The sequence below is a fragment of the Pseudochaenichthys georgianus genome, chromosome 7 (genome assembly GCF_902827115.2).
Source record: "Pseudochaenichthys georgianus chromosome 7, fPseGeo1.2, whole genome shotgun sequence".
Classification (NCBI taxonomy): Eukaryota; Metazoa; Chordata; class Actinopteri; order Perciformes; family Channichthyidae; genus Pseudochaenichthys; species Pseudochaenichthys georgianus.
In genome coordinates this window covers 40,544,288-40,570,800 of record NC_047509.1, presented here as the reverse complement: position 1 = coordinate 40,570,800, position 26,513 = coordinate 40,544,288, and the positions used below count along the sequence as shown (strand labels likewise).

General features: G+C 42.6%; 1 protein-coding gene across 1 annotated transcript; it reads right to left on the bottom strand.

The window, feature by feature from the left end:
- Window positions 1–4,356: 4,356 nt before the first annotated feature.
- On the bottom strand, window positions 4,357–24,689 carry mthfr (methylenetetrahydrofolate reductase (NAD(P)H)). The gene is made up of 12 exons (XM_034087729.2): window positions 24,197–24,689; window positions 22,955–23,204; window positions 22,490–22,728; window positions 21,868–21,978; window positions 21,595–21,788; window positions 20,824–21,074; window positions 18,701–18,835; window positions 18,421–18,601; window positions 8,522–8,704; window positions 8,307–8,408; window positions 8,100–8,219; window positions 4,357–5,147 (listed from the first exon to the last, which is right to left on the bottom strand). The coding sequence occupies exons 2-12, from the start codon at window positions 23,188–23,190 to the stop codon at window positions 4,926–4,928; spliced, it is 1,974 nt and encodes a 657-aa protein (XP_033943620.1). The 5' UTR covers window positions 23,191–23,204; window positions 24,197–24,689; the 3' UTR covers window positions 4,357–4,925.
- Window positions 24,690–26,513: the final 1,824 nt, after the last annotated feature.

The following is a 26,513-nucleotide window of genomic DNA, read 5'->3' as shown; positions in this document are numbered from 1 at the left end:
TAAAAACATGCAGAGGAATGAGATTGCTCAGTTTCAATTCTTGCTGAAGATTGTTCCAAGCAAGTGGAGCTGCGCACATAAAAGCTGTCTTACCTAAGACAGTCCTTGCTCGTGGCACATCTAACAATACCACATCATGCGACCTCAGACAATAGCTGCTTGCAACTCTCCGTGTTATCAGAGAGCAGATATAATACGCGAGTTTACCCAACAAAGATTTATAAATAAATGTGTACCAATGACTGAGCCTCTTTACAGTAAGTGATGGCAAACCTGCCTTGGCATACAGGGTACAGTGATGAGTAAGTGCTTTACAAGTTGTGACAAATCTCAGTGCGGTGTGATAGGCGGCATCTAACTTGTTCAGGCAATAGGCAGGTGCATTCATATACAACAAATCACCATAGTCCAGCACAGGTAAAAAGGTCACAGTGACTATCCTTTTCCTGGCCTCAAGCGAGAAACAGGACTTGTTTCTGAAAAAGAAACCGAGTCTAACCCTCAGATTTTTAAGCTGGTTATTGACATTAAGTTTAAAAGTAAGACAATCATCAAGCCAGATACCTAGGTATTTATAACAGGTAACCACTTAAAGTACTTGCCCTTGCATAGTAACAATATCCAAAACAGGCTCTGGTGTCTTTTTAGCTTTTTGAAGCATTACCTTAGTTTTATCAACATTTAAAAGAAGCTTAAGTTCAGCAAGCGGAGTCTGAATAATGTTAAAAACAGCCTGTAATTTAACAACAGCCTCCTTAATGGAGGGACCTGCACAGTACATCACCGCATACAAATGTAAAGTAGCTTCATTCACATTTTCACCTAAACTGTTGATATATATGGAGAATAAAAGTGGACCTAAAACAGAACCTTGAGGAACACCATTAGCAATGTTTAACCACTCAGAAGACAGCCCATCAAAGTGAACACATTGGGACCTTTCAGAGAGGTAGTTCACAAACCACCCCACTGCAAGGCTGGATATGCCTATACTGAGTAGCCTCTGCTTTAAGATGCGATAATCGACGGTATCAAACTTTTTGGAAAGGTCAATAAATAGAGCTGCACAACTCTGCTTATTATCTAAAACACTCGTAATGTCATTCACCACTTTCATTGTCGCAGTGATGGTGCTATGTTGCTTTCTGAAGCCTGACTGATGTTTAGACAGGATGTCATTTTTACATAAAAACACCTTTACCTGTTCACTCACTAGGCGTTCGAGCACCTTAGCCAGAACTGACAATTTAGAGATTGGCCTATAGTTATTTAAAATAGTTGCCTCCCCTCCTTTTAGCAAAGGCAAGCCATAAGCTGACTTCCATACTTTTGGAATTGCATTTGTGCTGAGGGAGAGGTTAACAAGAGTAGTAAGAGGAAGAGCAATAAAATCTGCAGCTATCTTTAAAAAGAAAGGTTCGTTGTCCGGGCCAGCCGGTTTCTTAGGATCTAGCTTAGATAAGGCTTCATAAACAACATTGACAGTAAAAAGAGTAAAACTGAAAGGGTTTTCCAGACCAAATTGTTCAGAGTCACGGATTGGGGTGTTCACAGAAGCAGAGTTAGAAACAGAATCAAACATAGAACCGCAGGACACAAAATGCTCATTAAAGCAATTTAGCATAGGAGCCGTCCGATATAGAGCCAGATGCTGTGGTAAGGCACGGAGGTAGCTCATTACGGATCTCACGGGTGGATATCGATTTTATGGCTTTCCAAAATTTCCTAGGATTATTTAGGTTTTCTGTGGTAACTGACAAATTCGACTTTGCACTTTTGACATGTGAAGTGAAGCTATTCCTAAGCTGCCTAAAACACAGCCACTCTACCTCTGAGCCTGATTTCCTGGCCTTTGCCCAGGACTTGTTTCTCTCATGCAGGAGACTAGACAGTTCAGCAGAAAACCAAGGATTGTCTCGTCCCTTCACTCTAAATGTACGCAGGGGTGCATGTCTATCAATGATCTCCATAAAACAAAGATAAAAATAAGACCATGCAGTTTCTACATCAGCACACAGATTGATTTTTCCCCAATCAAACCCAAACAGATCATGAACAAAACCCTGCTCCACAAAATATTTTATGTCTCTCTTAATAATAATACGAGGTTTAACCTTTTGAACCTTAGTGTCCCTAATTGTGGCTACAACACAGTAATCACTCAAATCATTCGCAAATACTCCCACAGATGAATATTTATGGGGAACATTAGTTAAAATGAGATCAATTAGGGAGGATTTATTAGACACCTCTCGATCAGAAGGGGAAAGTGATCAAGGCGGAGATGTGCGGCGCGGTCTTCGCGAGTCGACTGAGGAAATATGTTGAGAAGCACGGTCGCCTGAACATCGAGCGCTGGACTCACCTCATCGATAGCCAAACGGTATTGGGAGCTATACAGAAGGACAGCAATGGCTACCAAACCTTCTATGCTAACCGGATTGGAGAAATCCAGAAGGCGGGACCAGTGGATGAATGGAAGTGGATCGAGGGCTGTCGTAACATAGCTGACATCATTACAAGGGGAGCTACTCCAGAGGAGCTCGACGAGGAGTCAGAGTGGCAAAGAGGCCCAGTTTCTGAGAAGGCCGGAGGCTGAGTGGCCAGTGAAGTCAGCCAGCATTTTAGCAACTGGCATCAGCAATGAAGTTACGAGGCTTCAAAGGAAAGCATTCTCAGCGGTGGTCACCAGAACTTAATCGAAGACCTCCGACCCAAGCAGGTATGAAATTGGCACTGATACAGGAGCCTCAGGGGACTGTAGTTCCATAGATTCACAGTCACCGGTTGAAATCCAAGGGCCGGTTCAAGTGGTGGAGAAACCGAAGAGGATGACCTGGGGTGCAGCACTTGTCAGCCTTGTGGAACCTGAACGGTTCAGTACCCTATCGAAACTATGTGGAGTAACAGCCTGGGTTCGACGGGCCGCAGAGGCGTGGATGAGCAAAAACAATCAGGCCTCGGGTCAAGCAAAGTGGGAGGCGAAGGTCTCGGAAGTGAGACAGAAAAGGCCTGTGCTGGCCATGGAGGAACGAAAGTCTGCCTTCCAGGAGGGGATCAGCTTGGAAGGCCGATCTGGGCACAGGTTAAAGGCTATCCAGGCCGGAGTAGATAAGTTCTGGACAAGCTGGAGTGATTTGGCAGGCCCAAACCTGTTCCTCCGACCAAAATGACACCGAGCTGCCAGGAATGTCCAGGTGGGAGACCTGGTCTGGATCGCGGACCAGAACACATTAAGAGGTGAATTTCGACTAGGCCGAGTTGTAAAAGCCTATCCAGACAGAAGAGGAGTCGTCCGGGACGCTGATATTCGGACCTGTGTGGGCGGCTGTTTGGGTGTCCAGGGTGAATTTTGTGTGGTCTCCCTGGATCTAGTGATCGGGAGCCCAAGTGGGAGGTGTGGAGTTAATTTTGGTCGTTTATTCATTTATTTTCTATTTATTTATTTCAATCATGACGCATTAATATACTGGTTTAGTTGTGCAGATTGTCATGCAAAATAGGTCTCAGTTGGGAGGGAACCTTGGTTCCAATATTTTGTTTCCCCTGGGACTCATTTGATGAGGGACCGTCAGCCATCTTAAAAAGGGCCAGTGAAATGTTTGTCAGTCATGTTTTGATCAGCCACAGGGCACACGGGCAGCCGGGGAGTGTTTGGTTTACATATTTGTTTATGGTGACAGACTTTTGTGGTGTATGCGTTATGTAATTTGTGTATTATGTGTTTTCTCTTAGGTTGATAACCTAACTTTGTATGGAGGAAGTTAACTTTGAATCTAACTTAGAACGGATTTGTGAGAAGAAAAAGCTAACTTGTGATACCATGTGCTAACTTTGAATGGAGAAGAGCACATGAAAATAAACATAAATCCTAAACTAAAGCGGAGTGGTCACGCCCCGTGTTGTCCAACCCTTTCGGTGGGAGTAAAACCGAACACCAAGGGAGCAATTTAGGGTAAAGTGTCTTGCCCAAGGACACAACGGCATGTTGACTGCAGTGGCGGTCAGGGCGGGATTGAACTGGTGATCAGGCCGATGGCGGTGGTGTCAGCTAACTTGATGAAGGTGTCAGAGCTGTGTAGATTAACCCTTTCTAAAAAGGATCTGTACACATCTTCCCTGTTTAAAACAAGAGGGCAGGGACTTGTCCAGTGCTGTATAGTCCTCGTCACCAGCCTGTCCGTTTGAACTTCTGCCTTTTTAAGCAGGCAGAAGTGAGATTTGGAATGACTTGCGAAAGGGGTGGCAGTTGAGGGTCTTGTATCCACTCCGAAAAGGGGAATACACATGTTTGGAAGTGTCTGTCGACAGTATAGTACAGTACTCTATCTGACCTAGTAACAACTCATTGGGCTGTTCAATATTGAACAAGTTATTTAATGCTTCAGAAAGCAGGCACAACAGATAAATGACACATTTAAAACATGTTAAGGCACCAGGTAAAAGTGCTGTTGTCTGTGGTACAATATAGTCATTAGTGCTTACCGGCATAGTGTAATTGTGACATCAAATAAGATTCACTCACAACTAGCATCTCTATACTAGCTTTTCATTTGTAACATAATTTCATAAGCGTCTTCAAATACATCATTTGAATTGGTCTTCCATGATAATAGAAACATTAACCGACTTAAAAGAATATTGCATGTTCAAATAATGCATGCAAGTTTCTTTCTCCTTTGTTGTCTTTAAAAAAATAACACTTTGTAAAACATGCAGTTTATGAGCAGGGAGTGCTACAGAGGAAGAAGCTTCTCATCATGGAGCACAAAAAACAACTCATTTTGTTCAGGTGAAACTTTTAGCTTCAATTATTCCCAACATTTAAAAAAAACCTCTTTAAACACTTTCAAGTGCAAATCTTACTCTATGCTGTGCTTTTTATTGCAAGAAGCAGTGTGTTTTCTGTCCCTAAAGAAGAAACTTCATTCAGAGACTTCTCCATCGTGGTGCGTTTCTGGAGGAGCGTCGAGCAGCTCAAACATGTCATCAATGACCTGCCACAGGCAGCTCTCCAGAGGAAAGTCATTGTCCACCAGATTGACCAGGAAGTAGTTGTCGTGGATATACTTGATGATTATTCGTGAAGGAGACTCTTCCTCGTAGAGGTTGGCCCACTGCTCGATCCACAAAGCAAAGGCCTCGTCCTATGGAGACATGGGGAAAGGATTGTCGTTAGGCCTAAAACCTGTGTGTTCTAAAACCTCTTTTACACTCATTAGTTCTGTGCTGGTGCTAGTTTGATGCACCACCAACAGGATCCTTATCCTCTACAGGTGCACCTGTCTAGCGAACAACTTAAAAAAAAAAAAAGTTTAATCTTCTTTTTGACTTCCACCTACCGAAGCCCTGTAGAAGCCACGTCATGATGTCACCGTTTACCTTTGTGCAACGCCAACATCTCGCTCTTAGTCTTTGAATTGTATAACCAGGGGTGCACATAACTTGTTTGCCCTGGTTCTCAAAGTAGCACCTGGAGATGTTGCTTGGTGCTCATCCTTAAAATGACATAAACCGTAACTTTTGAGGGGGTCTTGACTTTATTTGCCAGACACACGGCACAGAACACACAGAGGTGAACACTGAACACACACGCAGAGGTGAACACTGAACACACACGCAGAGGTGAACACTGAACACACACGCAGAGGTGAACACAGAACACACATGCAGAGGTGAACACTGAACACACACGCAGAGGTGAACACTGAACACACACGCAGAGGTGAACACTGAACACACATGCAGAGGTGAACACAGAACACACATGCAGAGGTGAACACTGAACACACACGCAGAGGTGAACACTGAACACACACGCAGAGGTGAACACTGAACACACACGCAGAGGTGAACACAGAACACACATGCAGAGGTGAACACTGAACACACACGCAGAGGTGAACACTGAACACACATGCAGAGGTGAACACAGAACACACACGCAGAGGTGAACACTGAACACACACGCAGAGGTGAACACTGAACACACACGCAGAGGTGAACACTGAACACACATGCAGAGGTGAACACAGAACACACACGCAGAGGTGAACACTGAACACACACGCAGAGGTGAACACTGAACACACATGCAGAGGTGAACACTGAACACACATGCAGAGGTGAACACAGAACACACACGCAGAGGTGAACACTGAACACACACGCAGAGGTGAACACTGAACACACACGCAGAGGTGAACACTGAACACACACGCAGAGGTGAACACAGAACACACACGCAGAGGTGAACACAGAACACACACGCAGACAACATTAGCACGACCAGTAATCCTACAAGCTGTCATCACTACCCTCCTGACTGTTCTCCTCACTGTCTTCCTCTCTGTCAGACATGGTGGCTGATGATGTAGGCCTACTACTAGCTGCTGGTTTTGGGTCGAAAGTCTCTGTTGTCATCTTAGACAAGTGGATGTAATCAAATAAGTATGTGAACATAACCAATAACCTACCATAGCCAATAACAAATTAATGTAACTTATTTTATTTTTGTTGTTCATTCATATCTTATTTTACCTTAACATTTATTTATTTATGCATTTTTTTTTTTCCTCCAGTTTTAAAGAATATTTTTGGTTACTGTCCGATAGTATACATTGGAATGATTTCAAACCTGTTTATCCCAATAATTATAAACGGAGTGCCTTGGAAATATGTGTTTACATAAATTGTGACCAAACCGATTGAACTTAGACTAAGAGTCCTTTAGCTGACCGCTGGAGTGGTACGTCGATGATGGTGCTCTACCGGCATTTAGCCTATTGTCTCCCAACGTCAGTGGCCGCTGGAAAGTAGTAATCCACAGTCTGACTGTAACAACAGTAACATCCCTGATGCTAATTTCCCCATAATTTCATCGTTTTTATAGATAATGTTTGGCTTCATAGTGTCAATGAGTAAACATTTGAATGAGTAGGCAATTGTTGCCATTGTGGCAAGTTCTATTTTACAGGCATATTTAACCAGCGTATTAATCGAACTGTGATCGAACTTGTGATTGTATTTATTACACCTGAGGCCTGTACTACGAAGCTGGTTCAACCTAACCTGGATATGTTTGAGTTAGCCGGTTGGCCTAATCCAAAACATACGCGCTCTCGATATACGGTACTACGACGCTGGTTATCAAGTGGATCGCTCAAGCCAGCCGTGTCCTATCTAGTTAGGTGCGCGTTCACATGACAGGGGTGGTATTTGGAGCATTCGACCAATCACAAACATGGAGAAGCGCACTGACAGCGCAGCGTCATACTTCCTGAATGAAAAGTGAACTTTAATACTAGTCATATGAAGAAGTTAAACTTTAAACTGGTAAAAGAAAAAGTGTTTGAATGCGTACATTAACAGGTTTATGATATCACTGCCCCGTCTAAGACACGAGTAAATCTGACTTTAATTACATTTGTCTCGAGTGTTTCGTCAACTTATGTGTTGCTTAAAATAATACTTCTGCATACAGTCTGTGACACTGTGAGTGTTGCACGACCAGATACGGCTCAGCTGACTCAGATAAGGAGAGATATGATACATTATGAAGTGATATGCCGCGGACTGTACTTAATGTACTCTGATCCGGTTACTTATGTTGTGGCCGATATTTAAGTAAGCTTTCTTAACGCTAATGTTATAACAGTCAGATTGCTCTGAAGATGGAGGTGATATTCTATTAATGTTCACGTTCACACAGTCGGTGATTTCTGCCGGCCGTCTTTCCTGCGACGGCAGTTTTTCTGTATTTCCTTTCTCCTGTAATATGACTTGATCGCTTTAAACTCCGCACACTGAGCTCTGATTGGTCAGCAGGCGGTGCTTTCACTGAGTTGAGCGCTTAGCCTGCAACCTAACCTGGTCCCGACCAGCAACATAGGATGATGAAGGTGTGCATTAGTCAGAGTCCACTACAGTGGGCTGGACAACGTAACAATGAGGTCACTTCCTATCTCCACAACGTTTTTAAAAGCCCTTGTTTTTGGCCAATGCATCGCACTTTAATCTTGTATCATTTTTCACTGGAAGAAAACAAGCAAATAGCAGAATGCTAATCATTCCCAAATCCCTGCATAACTCTATCTTACCTTCCAAAACATAAAGCTGACTGGGTCCACTACAGTGGGCTGGACAATCTCCCTTCCAGGAAAGATGCCCCATGTCACGGCGTTAGGCTGCATGTCAGGGGCGTTGGTCAGGTTACGGCCCTTCAAACAACATATTCATTGGGACATATTAATAATGCATATTCAGACACAAAACATGAAGTTAAAAGGTGCTCAGTAAAAACGTACGTGCACATTAACAATGTGGTAGTTGACACGGGGCTCGTACTTTTTCAGTACTTTGAGGAGAGCAGTCACATTTTCACTAGAAGTGAAGAACTCCAGATAGGCCTGTTTGATGTAAAACAAGAGGACTGAGGCATATCAACTTGTCAGACAAAAACACCCGACTCGCCAACCTGTCCATCCAGAAGGCACAATCAAGAAGAAAGAAGAGGTCCTACCTTCTGAAAGACGTAGCCTCCTGCAGGTCCCCAGCCTGATACAGGGTCTGCGGAGGGTTTGCCGTTTATGTTGGGCTGGGAGTTGATGGTGAGGACTCCTCGTCTGTTCACTTTCTCCAGCTCGTCCTTCAGCAGGTTGGTTTCTGGGGCCAGAGGCTCATCATTCCATGGCAAACACTTCACCTAGCATGAGGGAAAACAAACATGGTGTATTTGTTGAGAGTTAATGCTTCAAAGCTATGGGCTAACTGTTGGGAGAGTTCAACAGATTAGGATTGTATTATTTTCTCCAGAGTGAAAACAGATATCAGCCCTATGTCTGTGCATCAAGGACAGAGCATGAGTCGGGACATGGTAAACCCAGTTTAGGATGAAGACGTTTAACCATCTTTATCAAAGAGCTATATTAGGGGATGATTATCTCCTCTTGCATATCTCCAAATTGCTTTCCAACTAATTACGCCGGGCATCATCATCTCTTGAAATCACCAGATCCAAACATATTCAAGTGAAACTACTGAACCTTTGGAAATAAATAATGTGTTTATTATTCTTCACACTCATCAAAACCAAGACTCGGACAAACACAGACTGAAGGCAAAGAAAAGTCTTAGGTCGCATTCACACCAGCCTTGTTTAGTCCGGTTGAATCAAACCATGGTGCGTTTAACCGCTTGGTGTGGTTAGTTTGGGTTGGTGTGACCATAGTCCAGACCGCTTGCTAGCAAACTCTGGAGCGGTTCATCGCTGGTATGAACGCAGTCCGCACCAAAACATAGGAAGCATAGTATTTATGAGTCACAAGAACGCGGAGGTCTTCAAATCTTTAGCAAAAGAGTGAAGCAGAATGAAGTGTTGAACAGTGTCATGTAAAGTAAAAATGCTCCGTCAACTATACATAAAAGTCAGAGCCCCCTGTTGTCGGTGAAACCTCCTCCTGACTGTAGAACGTCTCTCTTTATGGGTCATAATGTTTTTTATCGCACGTCGTCTGATGGTATAATCATATGTGCCAGCCACTAGTCTGTTGATATGCTCTCCAGATTAGCAGCAGCATGAAAATAACCTGCGGATGCTCCATGGTGGAGGCTACGGATTTGCGTTTTTACCCCCTTAATGTCTGACCAATTGTTGAACAGCATTTCCGTGCACATGACTTGTGTTTACAGTTTATAGTGCTTTAGAGTTTTGCCCGTGTGAACGCAAACCGAAACTTCTGAAAAATGAAACAATTTAACAAACTGTCGTCAGGTGCGCACCAAAGAAGCGGACTATTAGGTGTGAATGCGACCTTAGGCTAGCGAAATTGTCTGGAAGTGGACAGTGTCAAGGCAGAGCTGCAAATTTGTGTCAACTTCACATTTGAGTGCACAGTAGGGATGTGCATCTCCATCACTGAGGACGATGCGATGCGCATCTCGATACGTTGCGCATCTCGATACGTTGCCACGATACGATACATTAACGATACATTTGAAACACCAGACGATACGATTCACCCCTGTTGCTATGCAGTTCGATTCGATTCAACATTATACGATACAGTGCTTTACATATTTGGGTTCTCTCTACTAGTACTGCGCATCCCATTATGCGGTTTCTTTTTTTACCTTAAAAAACTCTCCAGAGTACAGTACAATTGTATAACACCTCACAGTAAAACAATTTAAGGATGCATTGCCTATGATTAACAATGTGCAAATAACAGCTACCATAGTGCAATGCCCATACAGCTGCCAGCCTGATGTGCTTAACACTCATCCATAGGCTAACTCACCAGTGAGCAGAGGGTTCTATATGAACAATAAAGAATACAAATAACCTTTCACAAACGGGTATTTCATAACTGCTTACAGTAAAGAAGACATTTAAACTTATTGGCAGTCACAGGCTGCTGTAAACTAAACACCACTCTCTCTGACAGAAGACCTCACTGAGTGATTTAACTCAGTGAGGTCTTCTGTCTAACTTTCAGGTTTCTCTTTTCAGCCGCAGCCCCCATGTCGCCTGAAGTGTAGGCTCCACTTCAGGCGACTAACAGAATTTTTTTTTCCTGTGGTAACATGAAGAGCCGTTTGGGAGCCGAAACAGCCGGGGCTTTAAGAGAGCCGAGCCAAATGATCCGGCTCACTAACGTAAAAAGACAGTATCTATAAAGGGACGGCTCAAGTCAAAATTCAAACCCCCCCGCGCTCTCGGGGGTGGACACCCTCTCAGCCCTGGCGGAAACACTGTTTTTGGTGTTATGGAAATGGCCACCGTAGTTCAGACATCGGCAGACACGCTCAAACGTGCTTGTGCGCCTGACTGTACCAACATGCTTTCATGATTCTGTTTAGATATGCAAGTATAAGACATGATAGCTTATTTTATTAACACGCTAGTTTGATATGAAAATCAATGAATACTTCTCTTTGTAGGAAAACCTACCGTCCATGACTGCCCCTGAGCTGAGTTTTATATGTCATACAAATGTTGAGCTTTGGCTTCTCTATGCATTGCAAAATGCTACACATAGGCTACTCATATATACTCAGATTTGAGCTCTCTTGCTATTCATTTCCAATTCAAATCTTTTTTAAATGTTGAATTAATGGCACAATTAATTTTATTTTTTCTATATGGAGACCTTTTGATAGTTCACTTCTTATTTTCCATTTCCTAAAACAATTATTTTCCTCATATTAACAGTGTGGATCATTGAGACAGCGTGGTGTCCAGAGGTCTTATCCCGTGTTCCACTTCCTGTGAGGGGACAGCATCAGATCCACTGAGGGGGCATGAAGAAAGACCTGCACCAGCTTCATCCACGCTGGGCATAGCTGTTATCACTGGCTCAGTGTAATTTCATTTCATGTCTTTGCATATCATTTTAATAGATTTTATTATTATCCACCTATTTGTTTTATGTCCTTTTATTTAAAACATTCTTTGAGACTTCATCTTCTGGTTCAAATTTCAATACATTGAATTTGTACTCTTTTGTCTTTATTCTACATGAAAATGTTAGATTCCATTCAAATCTGTTGATTATTCATATCTTCCTCAGGCTAGGAATAGTATGTCGAATTTTTAATGCTAAATGTGTATCATTTTCTCACATGATATAGAATGAGACAACAGTTTGTATCCATTGTGTATGCATAAATGCTTCAGCTCTTTGTAAGATGTGAGCATGTTCCTAACTTTGTTGGTATGCAACCTAGGTCTGGTCTGTTTAATAAAGCAAATCTGCCACTTTTATTTTGTAGAATTTGTTAAATTAAAGCAGTATTTAATTGTTTGTTCTACACATAGCCATATATGCTTTTGAAATGTAACACGTCTTTGAAAAAAATAACAGTATACAGTAGTACTCGAGACCAAGACCACTTTTTAAAAGGTCTTGGTCTTGTCTCGGAATCGTCTGCATTTGGCCTCTGTCTTGTCCTATAGGTCTCGAGATTTTATGTCAAGACCGTTCTTATTATACATCAATCTCAATCTTTATTTATTTATATAGCACATTTAAAACAACCTTCAGTTGGCCAAAGTGCTGTACAGGCACTAACTACAATATTAAATAACATAATGGGAGTACAATAATAAAACAATAATTAAAAACATAATAAAAAGCACAACTACTAGAAACATATAAAAAAAACACAAATATAAAAATGTAATGTTCAACTAGTATTAAAAGCCAGTGCAAAGAGGTGAGTTTTTAGCTGAGATTTAAAAAGTTCAGCAGTCCGGATATGTGCTGGGAGGCTGTTCCACAGTCTGGGAGCTGCAACACTGAAAGCCCTGTCACCTCTGGTTTTTTTCCTGCACCGAGGAACCACCAACATGCTCTAGCTGGAGCATGGCGGTGCAACAACTCAGACAGGTAATGTGGTGCCAGTCCATGCAATGATTTAAAAACAAGTAAGTACTTGAACTGGATCCTGTAACTGACAGGAAGCCAATGAAGGTCTGCCAAAACGGGTGTGATGTGGTCATAACGTCTCTTCCCAGTAAGAAGGCGTGCAGCCGCATTTTGGACCAGCTGCAGGCGACGGATCAAACACTTGTCAACACCAATATAGAGGGAGTTACAATAGTCTAAACGAGACGTTATAAATAAGTGGATTAGCTGTTCAAACTCCTTACTAGGAAGATAGGCTTTTACCTTCCCCAGAAGCCGCAGCTGGAAGAAGCTTGTCTTGACAACTGAGCTTATCTGTTTGTCAAATTTAAAACAGTTGTCAAAGATGACTCCAAGATTTCTGACAGAGGGACGGCTGTAGGAGGCTAAGGGGCCGAGTACACTATTAAAGCCATCCAGGAGTTCAGACTGTCTAAATATTATAATCTCCGTCTTGTTTTCGTTGAGTCAAGAAGTTGATTTCCATCCATGATTTTATGTCTTTCAGACAGCTAAGCAAGGCAATCCTAGATTCCTTATTTGCTTTTATAGGCAGGTATACCTGCAGATCATCTGCAAAGCAATGGTAAGAAATGTTATGCTTTTTAAAAATTGACCCCAGAGGTAGTAAATACAGACTGAACAAAATGGGGCCTAGGATAGAGCCTTGTGGGACCCCATATGCTAGTGGGGCTGCAGCTGAAGAATACAGGCCAAGATGCACAGAAAAGGTCCTTTCTGACAGATAGGATTGAAATTTGAATTTTAGGACGTTACCTTTAATACCAACACACAGTTCAAGGCGTGATAAAATAATTTGGTGGTCAATAGTGTCAAAAGCAGCAGACAAATCTAAAAGCACAAGCACAGCAGAATTCCCAGAATCAGCAGTTAAAAGAAGATCATTCAAAACTCTTAGAAGAGCAGTTTCCGTGCTGTGGCGTGATTTAAAACCAGACTGAAACTTCTCTGATATGCAGTTTAAAACAAGGTGTGACTGCAGTTGCGCTAAAACCACTTTCTCTAGGACTTTAGACAGGAAGGGAAGCTTAGAAATAGGTCTAAAGTTGGAGAGAACAGAATGATCAAGGTTCTATTTTTTGATAAGAGGCTGCACTACAGCGTGTTTGAAAAAGGTTGGAACGTAGCCTGAGGTGAGAGATATTTATCAAAGTTAAAATATATGACCCAATAGTATTAAAAACGTCTTTCAGTAGTCTCGGAGGAATACTGTCAAAGGGTTTTGAAGGTTTCAATTTTTTAACCACATCAGATAACTCGGAGAGTGAAACCAGGTCAAACTGCTCGAAGACAGCGGAGCACACAGGAGACACTGCTGGGTCTAAGGTGAGAGGAGGAGGTGAAGATCTGATGGCCCAGACTTTATCATTAAAAAATGAAAGGAACTTTTCACATAGAGTAGGTGATGGCACAACACAGGGAGAGTTACAGGGATTTAAACGACAATTAAGAGTGGTAAAAAGGAACTGGGGCTTATTTCTGTTTTTGGACACAAGATTTGAAATAAAATGAGTTTTTGCACATTTAACAGCCCTCTGATATTCGCTTAAACCGTCTCTTAGAATCCCCAAGGAGACGTGAAGTTTATCCTTCTTCCATCTCCTCTCTGCTCGTCTACATGCGCGTCTCAGGGCGCGGGTAGAGTCAGTTAACCACGGTTCAGTCACAGGTTTAGGGTGTCTGGCCGTGAATGGAGCGATCAGGTCCAGAATATCCGTGCAAGTAGAATTAAAAAGGCTGAGAATCTCCTCAGCACTGGCATCACAAGAGTCATTTAACGTGGAAAGCACAGAGTCATTAAAGGCAACGGAAAACTGTGACGCTGTCAGAGGATTCAGCGCACGTAGGCGTCGCTCCGGAACGCACGAGTCAACTTGAGAGCAAGGCAGCATCATAGTAAATAACACAGGCAAATGGTCCGAAATACCAGTGTCACAAATGTCCCCGATACAAACATCTAAACCATGAGACAACACAAGGTCCAGTGTGTGTCCCTTCTCATGTGTCGGGCCATTAACTGACTGTGTAAGATTAAAAGAATCAATGAGATTCATAAAATCTTTGACGAGCGGTCGGGAATCACAGCACACATGAATATTAAAATCGCCAATAATGAAAAATCGATCAAAGTTCAAGATAACCCCCGCTACAAAGTCTGAGAATTCCTGAATAAAATCCTTATTGAACTTCGGAGGGCGATATATCAAAGCAAAGAGCACTGGAAATGTTAAGTGTAGTTTGAAAAGTTGCAGCTCAAAGCTGGAGAAGCTGTTCGACGGAGTTTGACGGCAGTTAAAGCTGGATTTAAAGACCGACGCCAGCCCTCCACCTCTACCGGTGGTCCGCGGGGTGCTGATTAGTGTTGTCACGATACCAACATTTTGGTTTCGATACCGATACCAAGTCAAGAATTGCGATTCCGATTCTTTTTCGATACTTTTCTTAAAAAAAGGGAAACACGGAATATCGGCTTTAAAATTAGGAATAACTGATGATTTTAGCCGTCAGAACAACTAAAGCAGCAGTGTTACTAAGAACAGAAACGCCAAAGAGTCACATCTAATATAAATATATATAAAAGCATTTATTTTAAATTGTGTAGCAGTGAGTTTAACATTTTGGCAGCACTGTTGAGCATTTTGAAAATGTATTTTCATGCCTCTGTGCTTAGTCTTTCTATCTTTATAGCCACTGGTGTAAAGTAACTAAGTTCATAAACTCAAGTACTACTTGGGTACAATTTTGAGATACTTGTACTTAGTGCTGCGTACCGGTACGCCGAACCGGTACTGGACTTGTAAAAAGTTTCGGTTCAAGTCCGGTTAAAACCGGAACGTCAGGAACCGGTACTTGGACTCGCAAAAAAACTAGCACTTACGTATATTCTGGTGTCTGTGGTTATTTAAACATTCCCTGATAAACGTTATTCAGCGTCAATAAATGAGTGCTAATCCCAGTGTGCTCAGTGTACAACATCACATGTCATTTCACCTTCGATTTACGGTTTGAAAACGTAGAATTTCGCCACATGCTAATGCTAACCGGAAGTGAAGAATTTTCAGAATAAAAGTTTTAAGTTAATAGTGTGAACTTTCGGTTTTTTCAGAATAAAAGTGATTTAAATTAGTGTTTTTAATTCAAAATTACGCCATATCAACATTGATTTTAATTTCTAACAGTATGTATTGTAGAGTTGTAGAAAATACATGGTGCACAGACAGTACAGTACACTCTGACTGTACAGTCACTAGAGTGTAGCCTATACTGTATATTAGGCGTGTAACAGTGTGATGCGTATAGTCTACTCTACACTCTACCTTTCAGCAACGTTTTAGGGATTTAGGCTCAGTCAGCTCAGGGACTGTTTGGTTACTTTAGTTTGGTAAATGAAATAAATGTTTGAACTTTGTAGTAGTTCACTGTAGTTGCTGTCATAAGTCATTTGTAGACTAAGTGGCACATTTGTACTTTGTAGAGAAATGTAGACACAAGTTGGAAGGGAGCACAATAAACCTGATGAGTTTGAATTTGAGTTGATTATGAGTTAATTTTCAATTGATAATTAGCTCACAATAAGTTCACTTTAGTTACTCACACAACTTGACACAAGCCATGGGTTCAGGTCCGGACTTATAAGTCCGGACCTGAACCTGAACCTCTGGACTTGAGTCCGGACCTGAACCTGAATGTGAGTCCAGGTACGCAGCACTACTTGTACTTTATTTAAGTATTTCAATGTTTCTTTTGCTACTGTGTACTCCACTACAGTTCAGAGGTACATGGTGTACCTTTACTCCACTACATGTATTAATACCTTTAGTTACTTCACGGATGTGGATGAATGATGTGAAATATAATCAACACTTAAATCAGACTTTAGTTCCACCTGGAGTAAATCCACAAGCTACCCTGCAGTATACAAAGTACTTCAGACTAGCTGCACCTCCACCAGCTACCCTGCAGTCTACAAAGTACATCAGACTAGCTGCACCTCCACCAGCTACCCTGCAGTATACAAAGTACTTCAGACTAGCTGCACCTTCACCAGCTTTGAGAACACTTTCATGATCAATCATTATAAAACATATCATATATATTATTCTGAAATGGACCAATCTGCACAATGACTACTTTTACTGTCGCTACTTTAATACTTTTAGTTGAGGAACATTTTGAATGCAGTACTTTTACTGTAACAGACTATTCCTACACTCTGGTGCTTCTACTTTTACTGTCGCTACTTTAACTATATTTTGATGATAATACTTTTGTACTTTTATTTGAGGAACATTTTGATTGCAGGATTGTTCCTACATTCTGGTACTTCTACTTTAACTCAAGTACAAGACCTGGGTACTTCTACTTTTACTCAAGTACAAGATATATACTTATACCACCTCCGTTTATAGCCTATGAAAAAAACTAATAGAAAACGAAGGCTAAAGCTAACGTTAGCAGATAGTGATGCTAGTTTGCTAGTTACGTTTGCTCAACGATAATATTGCGACAGAAACACTTTTCAGTGCACATCACGCTCTGCTGCTCCGACAGGGAGCTCTGCTCTGAACACCTGAACGGCCCGTTCACAGACTTCTGGCGTCTTTTTTGTCAACAAGCCGAGGCGCAGCGGCAGTTGCACTCCCACTTGCAGCCATGCTTCTCGTTTTCTCACATGCTCTGGCAGCTAGCGCGTGGCCGCGTGCACGAGAGAGGGGAGGGACTTAGAACGTGCTTGAGAGGAGCGGGACTGCAGGCACGGCTGCAGGGAGTGGAAGCAGAGCGCTGAACACACAGCGCTGAACACACACGGCTCTTATTAAAACGGCGCTTTTTCACGGGAGTACTTTTCCCCGTCATTCTTAAAGTACCGATACTAATGAAACGGAGGAATCGTACCGTTTTTAACGGCAGGGTATCGCGGTACCTTTCAAGTATCGGTACACCGTGCAACACTAGTGCTGATGAATGAACAGTCAGGTGGTAGAAGTTCCGAAAAAGCTGTTAACTCACTAGCACGAATCCACGTCTCTGTCAGAAACATAAAGTCCAAATCCCGGGATTTAAAAAAGTCATTAAGCAGGAAAGTTTTGTTAGCTAGCGATCTAGCATTGATGAGTGCCAGGCGGAGAGTAAGCTCCTCTCTTCCCGGTTTTTGAGTAAAATCCAGTGGGCGAAGGTGTCTGTGATCCACGCCACCCCTGCGTATCCGCCTGGGAAAATTAGCCTGCTCTGGTAGGCTCACTGAGCGGCCATCCGGAAAGATGTGGAGGAGCCATCTCTGCCTAGTCATCGGGGCAGCGTAACATCCACTGCTATTGAGGCCAGGGGCCTTTCCACGTAGAGATAGCAGGTAAGCCATGATCCTTAAGGCTTCTCCGCCCCGCTTTCCCCTTCGTCTTGGGCGCTTCCTCTGGGGGATGGCATATACCTGGCGGCGCAGGTATGTCGGTATGCTTGAAAGAAGTAGAGGAGACTACGGCTGTTGCTGGGGATGTGACTGGATGTAAAACCAATCTTTCAACCAATAACGTGACTCAGAATATTTGCCCTCATGGGCCGCAATGTTTGTAAACATGGTACTGGTCTATACCGGCTGCTACCCCCTCACCTCCCCGTTCACACACACACACACACACACACACACACACACACACACACACACACACACACACACACACACACACACACACACACACACACACACACACACACACACACACACACACACACACACACACACACACACACACACACACACACACACACACACACACACACACACACACACACACACACACACACACACACACACACACACACACACACACACACACACACACACACACACACACACACACACACACACACACACACACACACACACACACACACACACACACAGTGACCTTTGCAAGGACGCCAGAGATTAAAATACGAGAGCAAACAGTGTGAGGAACGTTTTAAGTCATGGACATGGAAAACAATGGCCTACCTTGTGTCCAAGTTGGTTCTCTTGGGCTGTGATGTAGCAGGTGAAGACCTCATAGACACTCTCCTCATTTTTCAGCTCCTCTCCCCACATCTGCTGCAGTGCATCTTTAGATGACTTGCTCTTCAGGTAGAACAGGTAGTAGTCATTTAACTCGCCAAAAGCTGGAGAAGAGGAATTTCCCCTGAAAACATCAACAGCAGGATGCTAGTAAGTCAAGATGTATTCACCAAATAAAATGCATTAATAAGGAAGTTGACATTGAAGTTTTGTAAACTGGTACCATCTGCCGTTGGGGAACTCGTCCCAGTCCTGAGTTCTGTAAATGTAGCTCTTTGGTCGGGATGCCCAGAAAATGGGTCGAACATCTTCTACCTTCCGCTTGGGATGGGCACTAACTGCCCAGGGAAGAGGACGTCTGGCAAAAATAAATAAAAAACAAGCTATGAAACTTCGGACCATTTTGAATGGCAACAATGCAAACAGAGTGCAGGGCCTCTCTAAGATATCTGGCTTCACAAACCTGCCACTTGTGTTCCTGGAGAACTTACCCATCTAACTACGACTATGTGCATGTATAATTGACAAACATGTTCAGGATCCAGAGCAGCGTGTATGAAGTGATAGGATTTTTGTTAAACTGCATCAGGTTTCATAGAGCAAAAACATTTCAAGTGCTACTCAACTGGCTTTAGGTAAGCCAGTCCTTTATTAGGATATAAGTGCTTTGTTAATAGTTCTATCCAGTGTGAGAAAAAGTTTTTAGAGAGTACTTGTCCATGGACAAGTGAGTTTGGCAATGTACTTGTCCGAATACATTTTTCACTTGTCCAGAATGGACAAAAATCTGGGCCACTGGAATCTTCTTCGCCATCGTATTTTACATTTTCCCACGGTTTTTATGACACCGCTAACGTAAGTGAGCGGTAAGATTTTACTGCATCACATAAAGGGTTGGGTATCGTTTGGATTTTAACGATTCCGGTTCTGCTTTTCGATTCCGGTTATTTTCGGTTCCGGTTCTTTGAGAGGGTAAGTCCCGTGACAAACTGGGAGAAAAATATATTTATGAAAACATTAAGTCAAATCTGCATTCCTATTTACAAATCACTTCGTACTGTTGCATTTCTTACGGTTATTGAACACAATTATATAAAAATAATCTCTGCATTAGTTAGTTCTAAGTGGTGCAGTTTGAGAATGTACGATTGGCCCAGTCTCTTCTGATGCTACACTGCAGCCTGCCTGTGAGACACAGTCCAACCACACATGTCCAACACATAGGACATATAATAATAATAATACATTATATTTATAGCCTATAGGCCTAGCGCTTTTCTACAACTCAACGACGCTTGCACGCATTTATTCACACAGCTGCAGCTGCCCAGCTGCTCACTGTTTGTAAAAGTAAATGAATAGTATTTTCATCTCAATAATGTACTTTCTATACCCTGCTTCATAAACAATACTGACATCCCTGCTCCTCCGAGTCTGGGGGTCCGGGGATGTGAGGACAGCGCGAGGACACAGACAGGGAGGCGGCTTCACTTCATAAAGGAAATAGCATCAATATTAACAACACGGGAGTTAAAACGCTTAATAACCTTCATTACGTGTTAGAGAAAGAAAGTTTGACAAAGATGAGGCTGTTAAACGGGCAGCGGATCTGCTGTGTGTAGAAAGAAGCGATCACGGAGCATAGAGAGAGAGCTGCGGTCCGCGGGGCTCGGCCTCGCCTCCTGTCCTCACAACTCTTATTAATCCCGGTACCGGACAATTGTTATTTGTTCCTACTCGGAACCGAGTTTTGCTTCCCAACCCAGCCACTGTGCTGCACTTCCCGCCCGCCCCGTCTAACTGTACAGAAAGCGGCGAGATGCATTTCCTTAGGAATCGACAAGCAGAACCGAAACTAACATTTCTAAACGAACAATGGCGGACACGTACAATTTGCGAATGAGTTCTGCCTTTTGTAAACTCAATGTATCAATAATTTGGCAATAAATCAGGCCGAAAAACGTCACTTGTCCGCCGGACAAGTCAATTGAAAGATCTACTTGTCCGATATTGTAAATAACACGTCCCGGACGGTGGGACGTGTACTTTTTCGCACACTGCTATCGCTCTCTTTCTCTTTTAAAATAAATAACAAGAACATGTAACCATTAACATTAATCCTCTTCTTGTAAAGAGGGGTATTGTGAAAATGTGTTTCAACTATTCAGGTGTTGTAGAGGTCATGTTCTAGAACCAGAATGGGACAACATTATTTATATTTTCAGTGGAACAGTATTTACATCATGCTGCTTTTTGCTACTGTTGCCTTTCTGTCAACACTGGAACTCTGTAGGAAATACGACTATTTATGGTGATTTTTTTAAGCAGGCAAAAAGGATGACTGACCTGGGGTCCTCTATCCACAGCCCCAGCTGTCGCAGGACCTCCATGGTGGCGACCTCTCGATTCAGTGTGTAAAAGTGGAGTCCCGGTACCTTTCCACTGTCTAGCAGCACACGACACATCTCCACCGCCTGTTGTATTCCGTAGTTACGAATAGCCGCATCGTTGTCTTTGATGGGCTCGATGACTTCTGTGATTTCCTCTGGCACCTCGAGCTTTGACAGCTTCACAAGCTGACGAAGAGACTGGTAACCCTGATGAGAAACAGGTTAAATGTCACATATTTTAAAAAGGTGATATTTTCCAGGGGTTTTTCTAGAAAATATAGTACGAGGCAATACTGTGGCGCTGATCTTGTATGTATCAATTCTCGCAAAGAACATGACGCCAGTATACAAGACGGCGCCGTGGACGTCAACAAAAGCACGCCGTCCGTAAAAGCAAAGCTGTCTCTGCAGCTGATGGTCTATTTGACACACTTTCATATTTTTTGAGTAATTATACCTTTTTTGCCAAACAGAAATAATGTTTTCTGGCATCACTTTGACATTTTACAGGGAAAATCGTCATTTTGGTATGAGGGCGCACGCCGAAAGTAAGAGGGCGCAGCGCCCCTGTTACCCGATTTAGACAAAACCATGTTTTCCATGTATTTTATTCTAAAGCGGAGCTTGGTGCTATAAAATACTATAGGAATGGAACTATGGAAATGCTCAATGTATTAAGAAATGCATACAGCCGATACTCAAAGTGGGGCTTTAAAAGGAGAGTTACCTGGATGGGGAATATTCCTGGTAGGATGGGACATGTGATACCAATTGCCCTGCAGTCATCCAGAAACTTGAGGAATGTGTCTGCTCTGAAGAACAGCTGGGTGATCACAAAGTCTGCTCCAGCATCTACTTTTTCCTTGAGGTGTCTTAAATCCTCCTCATAGCTTTCTGCCTCGGGGTGCCCTGTGGGGTATCCTGGACAATACATGCATTATTAAATCAAAGGGAGTTCAACTTGAACTGCCTACTGCTGATCTGAAGGCTGAAAGCATACCAGCAACACAGATATCAAAGTAGTCTTCAAACTCTGATCGGATGTGTTTAACTAGATCGATGGCGTGGTTGAAGCCTCCCTCCTCTTCCTCCCAGTCGGCTCCCACTGGGTCTACAGAGAATCACAATCACAGTTTAGCTGGCAGCCCTACTGTATGTCGTGAAGACCTCAAAGGTTAGAGATTCCTTTTAAACTCAGATTATCACAATATTTTAAATAACATTGGCAAAAGAATCAGCAGGATGGGGATTTAATGAATAGAGTGAAAAGTGAGTTTAATTGAAAAGTGCACATGCAAGGGAAAAAGCAGCCTGTCTTTCAACAGGTAATCCACAAACTCCAGGCAGAGCTGCTCTTAGGCTTCTCTTTACTAAGAATTGCCGTGAGAAGCCAGTCAACCTTTTTTTGTAATCAGAAACAGAAGAAAAACTATGGACCAAATCAGATAACTCAATTTCTTTATGGTCTCTTGAGTGGGAATGTTCCATTTTCCAGCAGGAATTTCCTCGAGTGTATACTTTAGGCAGCTGATAAAAAATGTTAGCACCAATGCTACTCACTTACCTACACTATACAGAAGACTTCTATAATCCAAAATGTAAACACATGTGATCTCTCCTACCTCCCCTCAGGGCCATGATGTTTTTGAGGCCCAGGTGCTTGGCCTTGGCGAGGTAGCCAGTAATGTTCTCTTTGGTCTGGTTGCAGCAGGTCAGATGAAGGATGCTATCTAGGCCACAATAATTGACTGCTGTGCTTGCGATCATCATAGATGAGGTTTCCTTGTCGGAGCCTGGGTCCCCTGCTGGGTGCCAAGTTATGTCGATGAACAGAGGCCCTCCGGTGCCCATACGGTCAAATCTGAGGAAAGAAGGCAAACTCAGCGCTCCAAATATTTGCTGCAGAATTACAAAAAGCCCTTTAGTTACTGGTCTATAATTGTTGAACTATGCAATCAAGAGACATATTTCTTTCTGCTATGACTAAGCTATTATTTTGTTATTCTTCTTTTGCACATTTTTTATCTGGCCTTTGGTGATTCAAAGCATATCATGATTCCTGAATAAATATTTCAGTTTTCACATGCCTTGATATAAGGTTGACAGCTCCACTGGCTGTGCGGGGAGGAAAGAATTCCAGCGAGAACCAGCAGTCTCCAGACTCCGTCCTCTTGCGCATCTTGTCCCGCAGCCTGTCTAAGCGGTCTGCATCCAGCACCGGAGTGGAGCAGCGGGAGCTTTCCTTGGAGCTCTCCCCCCCACTGTTGCTCGCCCAGCTGAAGTCACTCTTGCATGAGTCTCCTCCCTGAACCTGGTTAACCATGATGGTAACTTAGTCTGAGAAAAAAAGAAACATCTGTTCCATCAATGACTTCAGATGTGTATGTATACCTAGCTGTACAGCACAGAAACCAATGAGACACAACCTCATAACTAACCACAATAATAAAAAGTTATACAATTGTCAATACAGAATAGGAGGAAAGTTTAACTAAATTGCATGATTCAAATCCTGCTTGAAAAGTGTATAGGGAATCCAACAAGAGGCCACTAAAGTACTAAATAACAATAATGGTAAGGTTTAGGATTAGGATTATTTAAATGAATTGCTATACCACTTGTTAGCATAACTTCTAATGCATAATGATTTATATTCTGTAGTATAAATTAATACATGCCAAGAAGTTAGTATCACATTTTTTAAATGCAGGTAGTGGAGTAAAAGGTAAAACAATGCCTCCGAAGTGTAATAAAGTAAAAGTATTAAGTAGCAAAACTCGAAAATACTCAATGAAGTACAAGTACATACAATTGTATTTTGGTACAGTACTTGAGTAAATGTACTTCGTTACATTCCACCACTGGGTGTTCAGCATATGTTACCATGGAGAAGTGAGCCAGCGTCGTAGGGTTGAAACCCGGCCAGCGTTAATCCTAAAGTTACCACGATAACCCCAAAACATGCTTCTAGTAAAGACCATGGGTCCCTTCTCACCCATGATTACCTCTAAACTGTAGAAAAGTAAGACATGTTTGTGATGACATCAACTCCCAAACACAGAGTAGCACGAGCCGCTCACTTTATACCCAGGTATATCCCCCCGCGCGTGCAGGTAAAGTAGTGTCGTAGCAAACTGCTAGCTCTGTGCGAACAGCTAATGTTAGCTGCGTGCTTCACGATGTATGATTCCGTGTAGTTATTACATTCAAACAGACAGATAGAAGTGACCCAGACTATATTCTGCTTCTACCACACCGAGCTTGTAGCTTAACCCAGTCTGCTCTGTTTGCGCTGTTGTTTGGTAAACAAAAAACAGTGCTTCTCCCACCTTCCAAAGACTGTTGTCTTTGTGTTGCGATACTGTCTTCAATCTGGTGCGGAACGCTAGCTGTGGCAGCGTGGTATCCAAAAACAGAGATCTCATGTGGCAGGGTCAACCATGTATGAAGAGAACTGGATCCAGCGTCGGAGGAGGGGCACCGCTCATTGCTATGAGAGTTGCTCAGTGGCACATGAAGCAAAAATAGAGCGACTGTAGATTCAGAAAGTACCCGGATCGTCCGGGGCCTTTTGTTTAGAGAGCATGCGCACTTAAGTTTTCCTTAAGTCGATTAATGGAGAGAGAACATAACTTTGGATTCAACTTTTGACGCATGGTACAACTGGAAAGCCCTAATGATTTAAATAAGGGCTAAACAAGTGTTCGTAGTAGGTAGTTGATTTAGCTCAAAATAAATTATGCGCTGATTTACAGACGTTTCTTTCCCAATGTAAGTCAAGGGGAAAAGGTATTTTTGGGTCAAAATGACGCCACGGATGCTGGAGTACCGCCATTTGCCCGCTATAGTCATTCCAAAATCGGCTTCAACAATTGGCGCACTTCCTGCGGTCAACCTTTGCACGAGACTTGGGCCCTTTCTCATTTCACTAATTCCCCTCCTCGACTCCCCTCCTCGAGACTTAGTCCCGCCCACAGGAGATGCGAACGGAGGAGAGAGGAGGGGAAGCAGCAGGCGGTTAGAGAAATGAGAACTCCTCTCCTCTGAGCGGTCATTTTAAAGAGACGTCCATTAATGATGACAGGAGGCACAGCACATCTCTGTCTGATGGACAGATGTGTTCATGACGACTTATATATTTACTTTAATTCATTCACAGTGCGGTATAATGAGACAATAACAGGATACAGATGCGCAGTGGCGACTGGTCATTAGGGGCAGGTGGGGCACAGCCCCACCTAGTGTCAGCAGAAAGTATTAAAATAATGATTACAACAAAATGCAAAAAATAAATTAAAAAATATATAAAATATATTTTAAGATCATGTTTAATCATCTGATTCGTCTGTACGTTGCTGTTTTAGTATGTGTTCTTCTAATTAGTGTCTACAGTGTGTGCCTATTGAGCTGTTTAGAGCCATGTGGGACAAAACCTGATCCTGCCCCTCCCTCTGACTGTCTAAGTGAACGGTGACTGCAAAAACTACACTGCGCATGCTCAGAGTATTTTCCTATTTAATGTGTGTGGCAAAAAATAATGACCCTAGGGGCAAAGTGCTGCCATCCCCACCATACGTCATCTCACATAATGCAGAGCTGATTGGCTGTAAGTACGTGTGCCGCGAAAAGTGTGGTGTGTGAAGAGGAGGAGAGAGAGCTGCAGTGAGGCGTCCTAAAACCAGGAAGTAAGCTGCGCATGGCTTCCCTCCACAAAAAAGCAACGAGATATCTCCATAGGATTTTAGAAAATAGCTCAAAATAAGATCTGTGGGAAACGTAGCTGTTAGATAAATGTACGTTTTGTTCAGCCGGATCATATCCACATGTCTACCCTACTTTTATCATTTTCGAATCAAAAATATATTGATTAGATTAGATTTATGATAGACTTTTGAAACTACAAGAAGATAAGGAGGACTTTTACAAAAAAGTAATAGAGATGTTTGTCCAGAAGGATAGGCAAATGGACTTAATCTTCAAGTCAAGGTAAGACTGCAATTTAATTGAAAATGGGATCTTACTAAGAGAGAACAATTCAATATTTAAATGATAAAATTACATTTTTGTGGGTATCCTTCTGTTGAACTGTCTGTTTAAAAGTAATTGAAGCATCAGACAAAAAAAGCTTTTGAAAATAATATTATATTTTGATTTAATATATTTGTAAACCTGAAGAGTCAGTGCCAGTGCCTCACCAGCCATGAACCTCTCTGCAGAAGCTTATATATAGACATCTGAGTTTTTTGTGCCCCACCACTTTTGTACATATAGAAACGCCACTGCAGATGCGGACATACAGATGCGGACATACAGATGCGGACATACAGTTGCGAACCCTTTGGATTCTCCACACATAGCGCTGTGTGTTCCTTCCAAACAACTCAACTTTGGTTTCATCTGTCCACAGAACATGTTGCCAGTAGTGCTGTGGAACATCCAGGTGCTCTTTTGCAAACTTCAAACGTGCAGCAATGTTTTCTCTGGACAGCAGTGGCTTCCTCCGTGGTGTCCTCCCATGAACTCCATTCTTGTTCAGTGTTTTACGTATCGTAGATTCGTCAACAGAGATGTTAGCATGTGCCAGAGATTTCTTTAAGTCTCTAGCTGACATTCTAGGATTCTTCTTCACCTCATTGAGCATTCTGC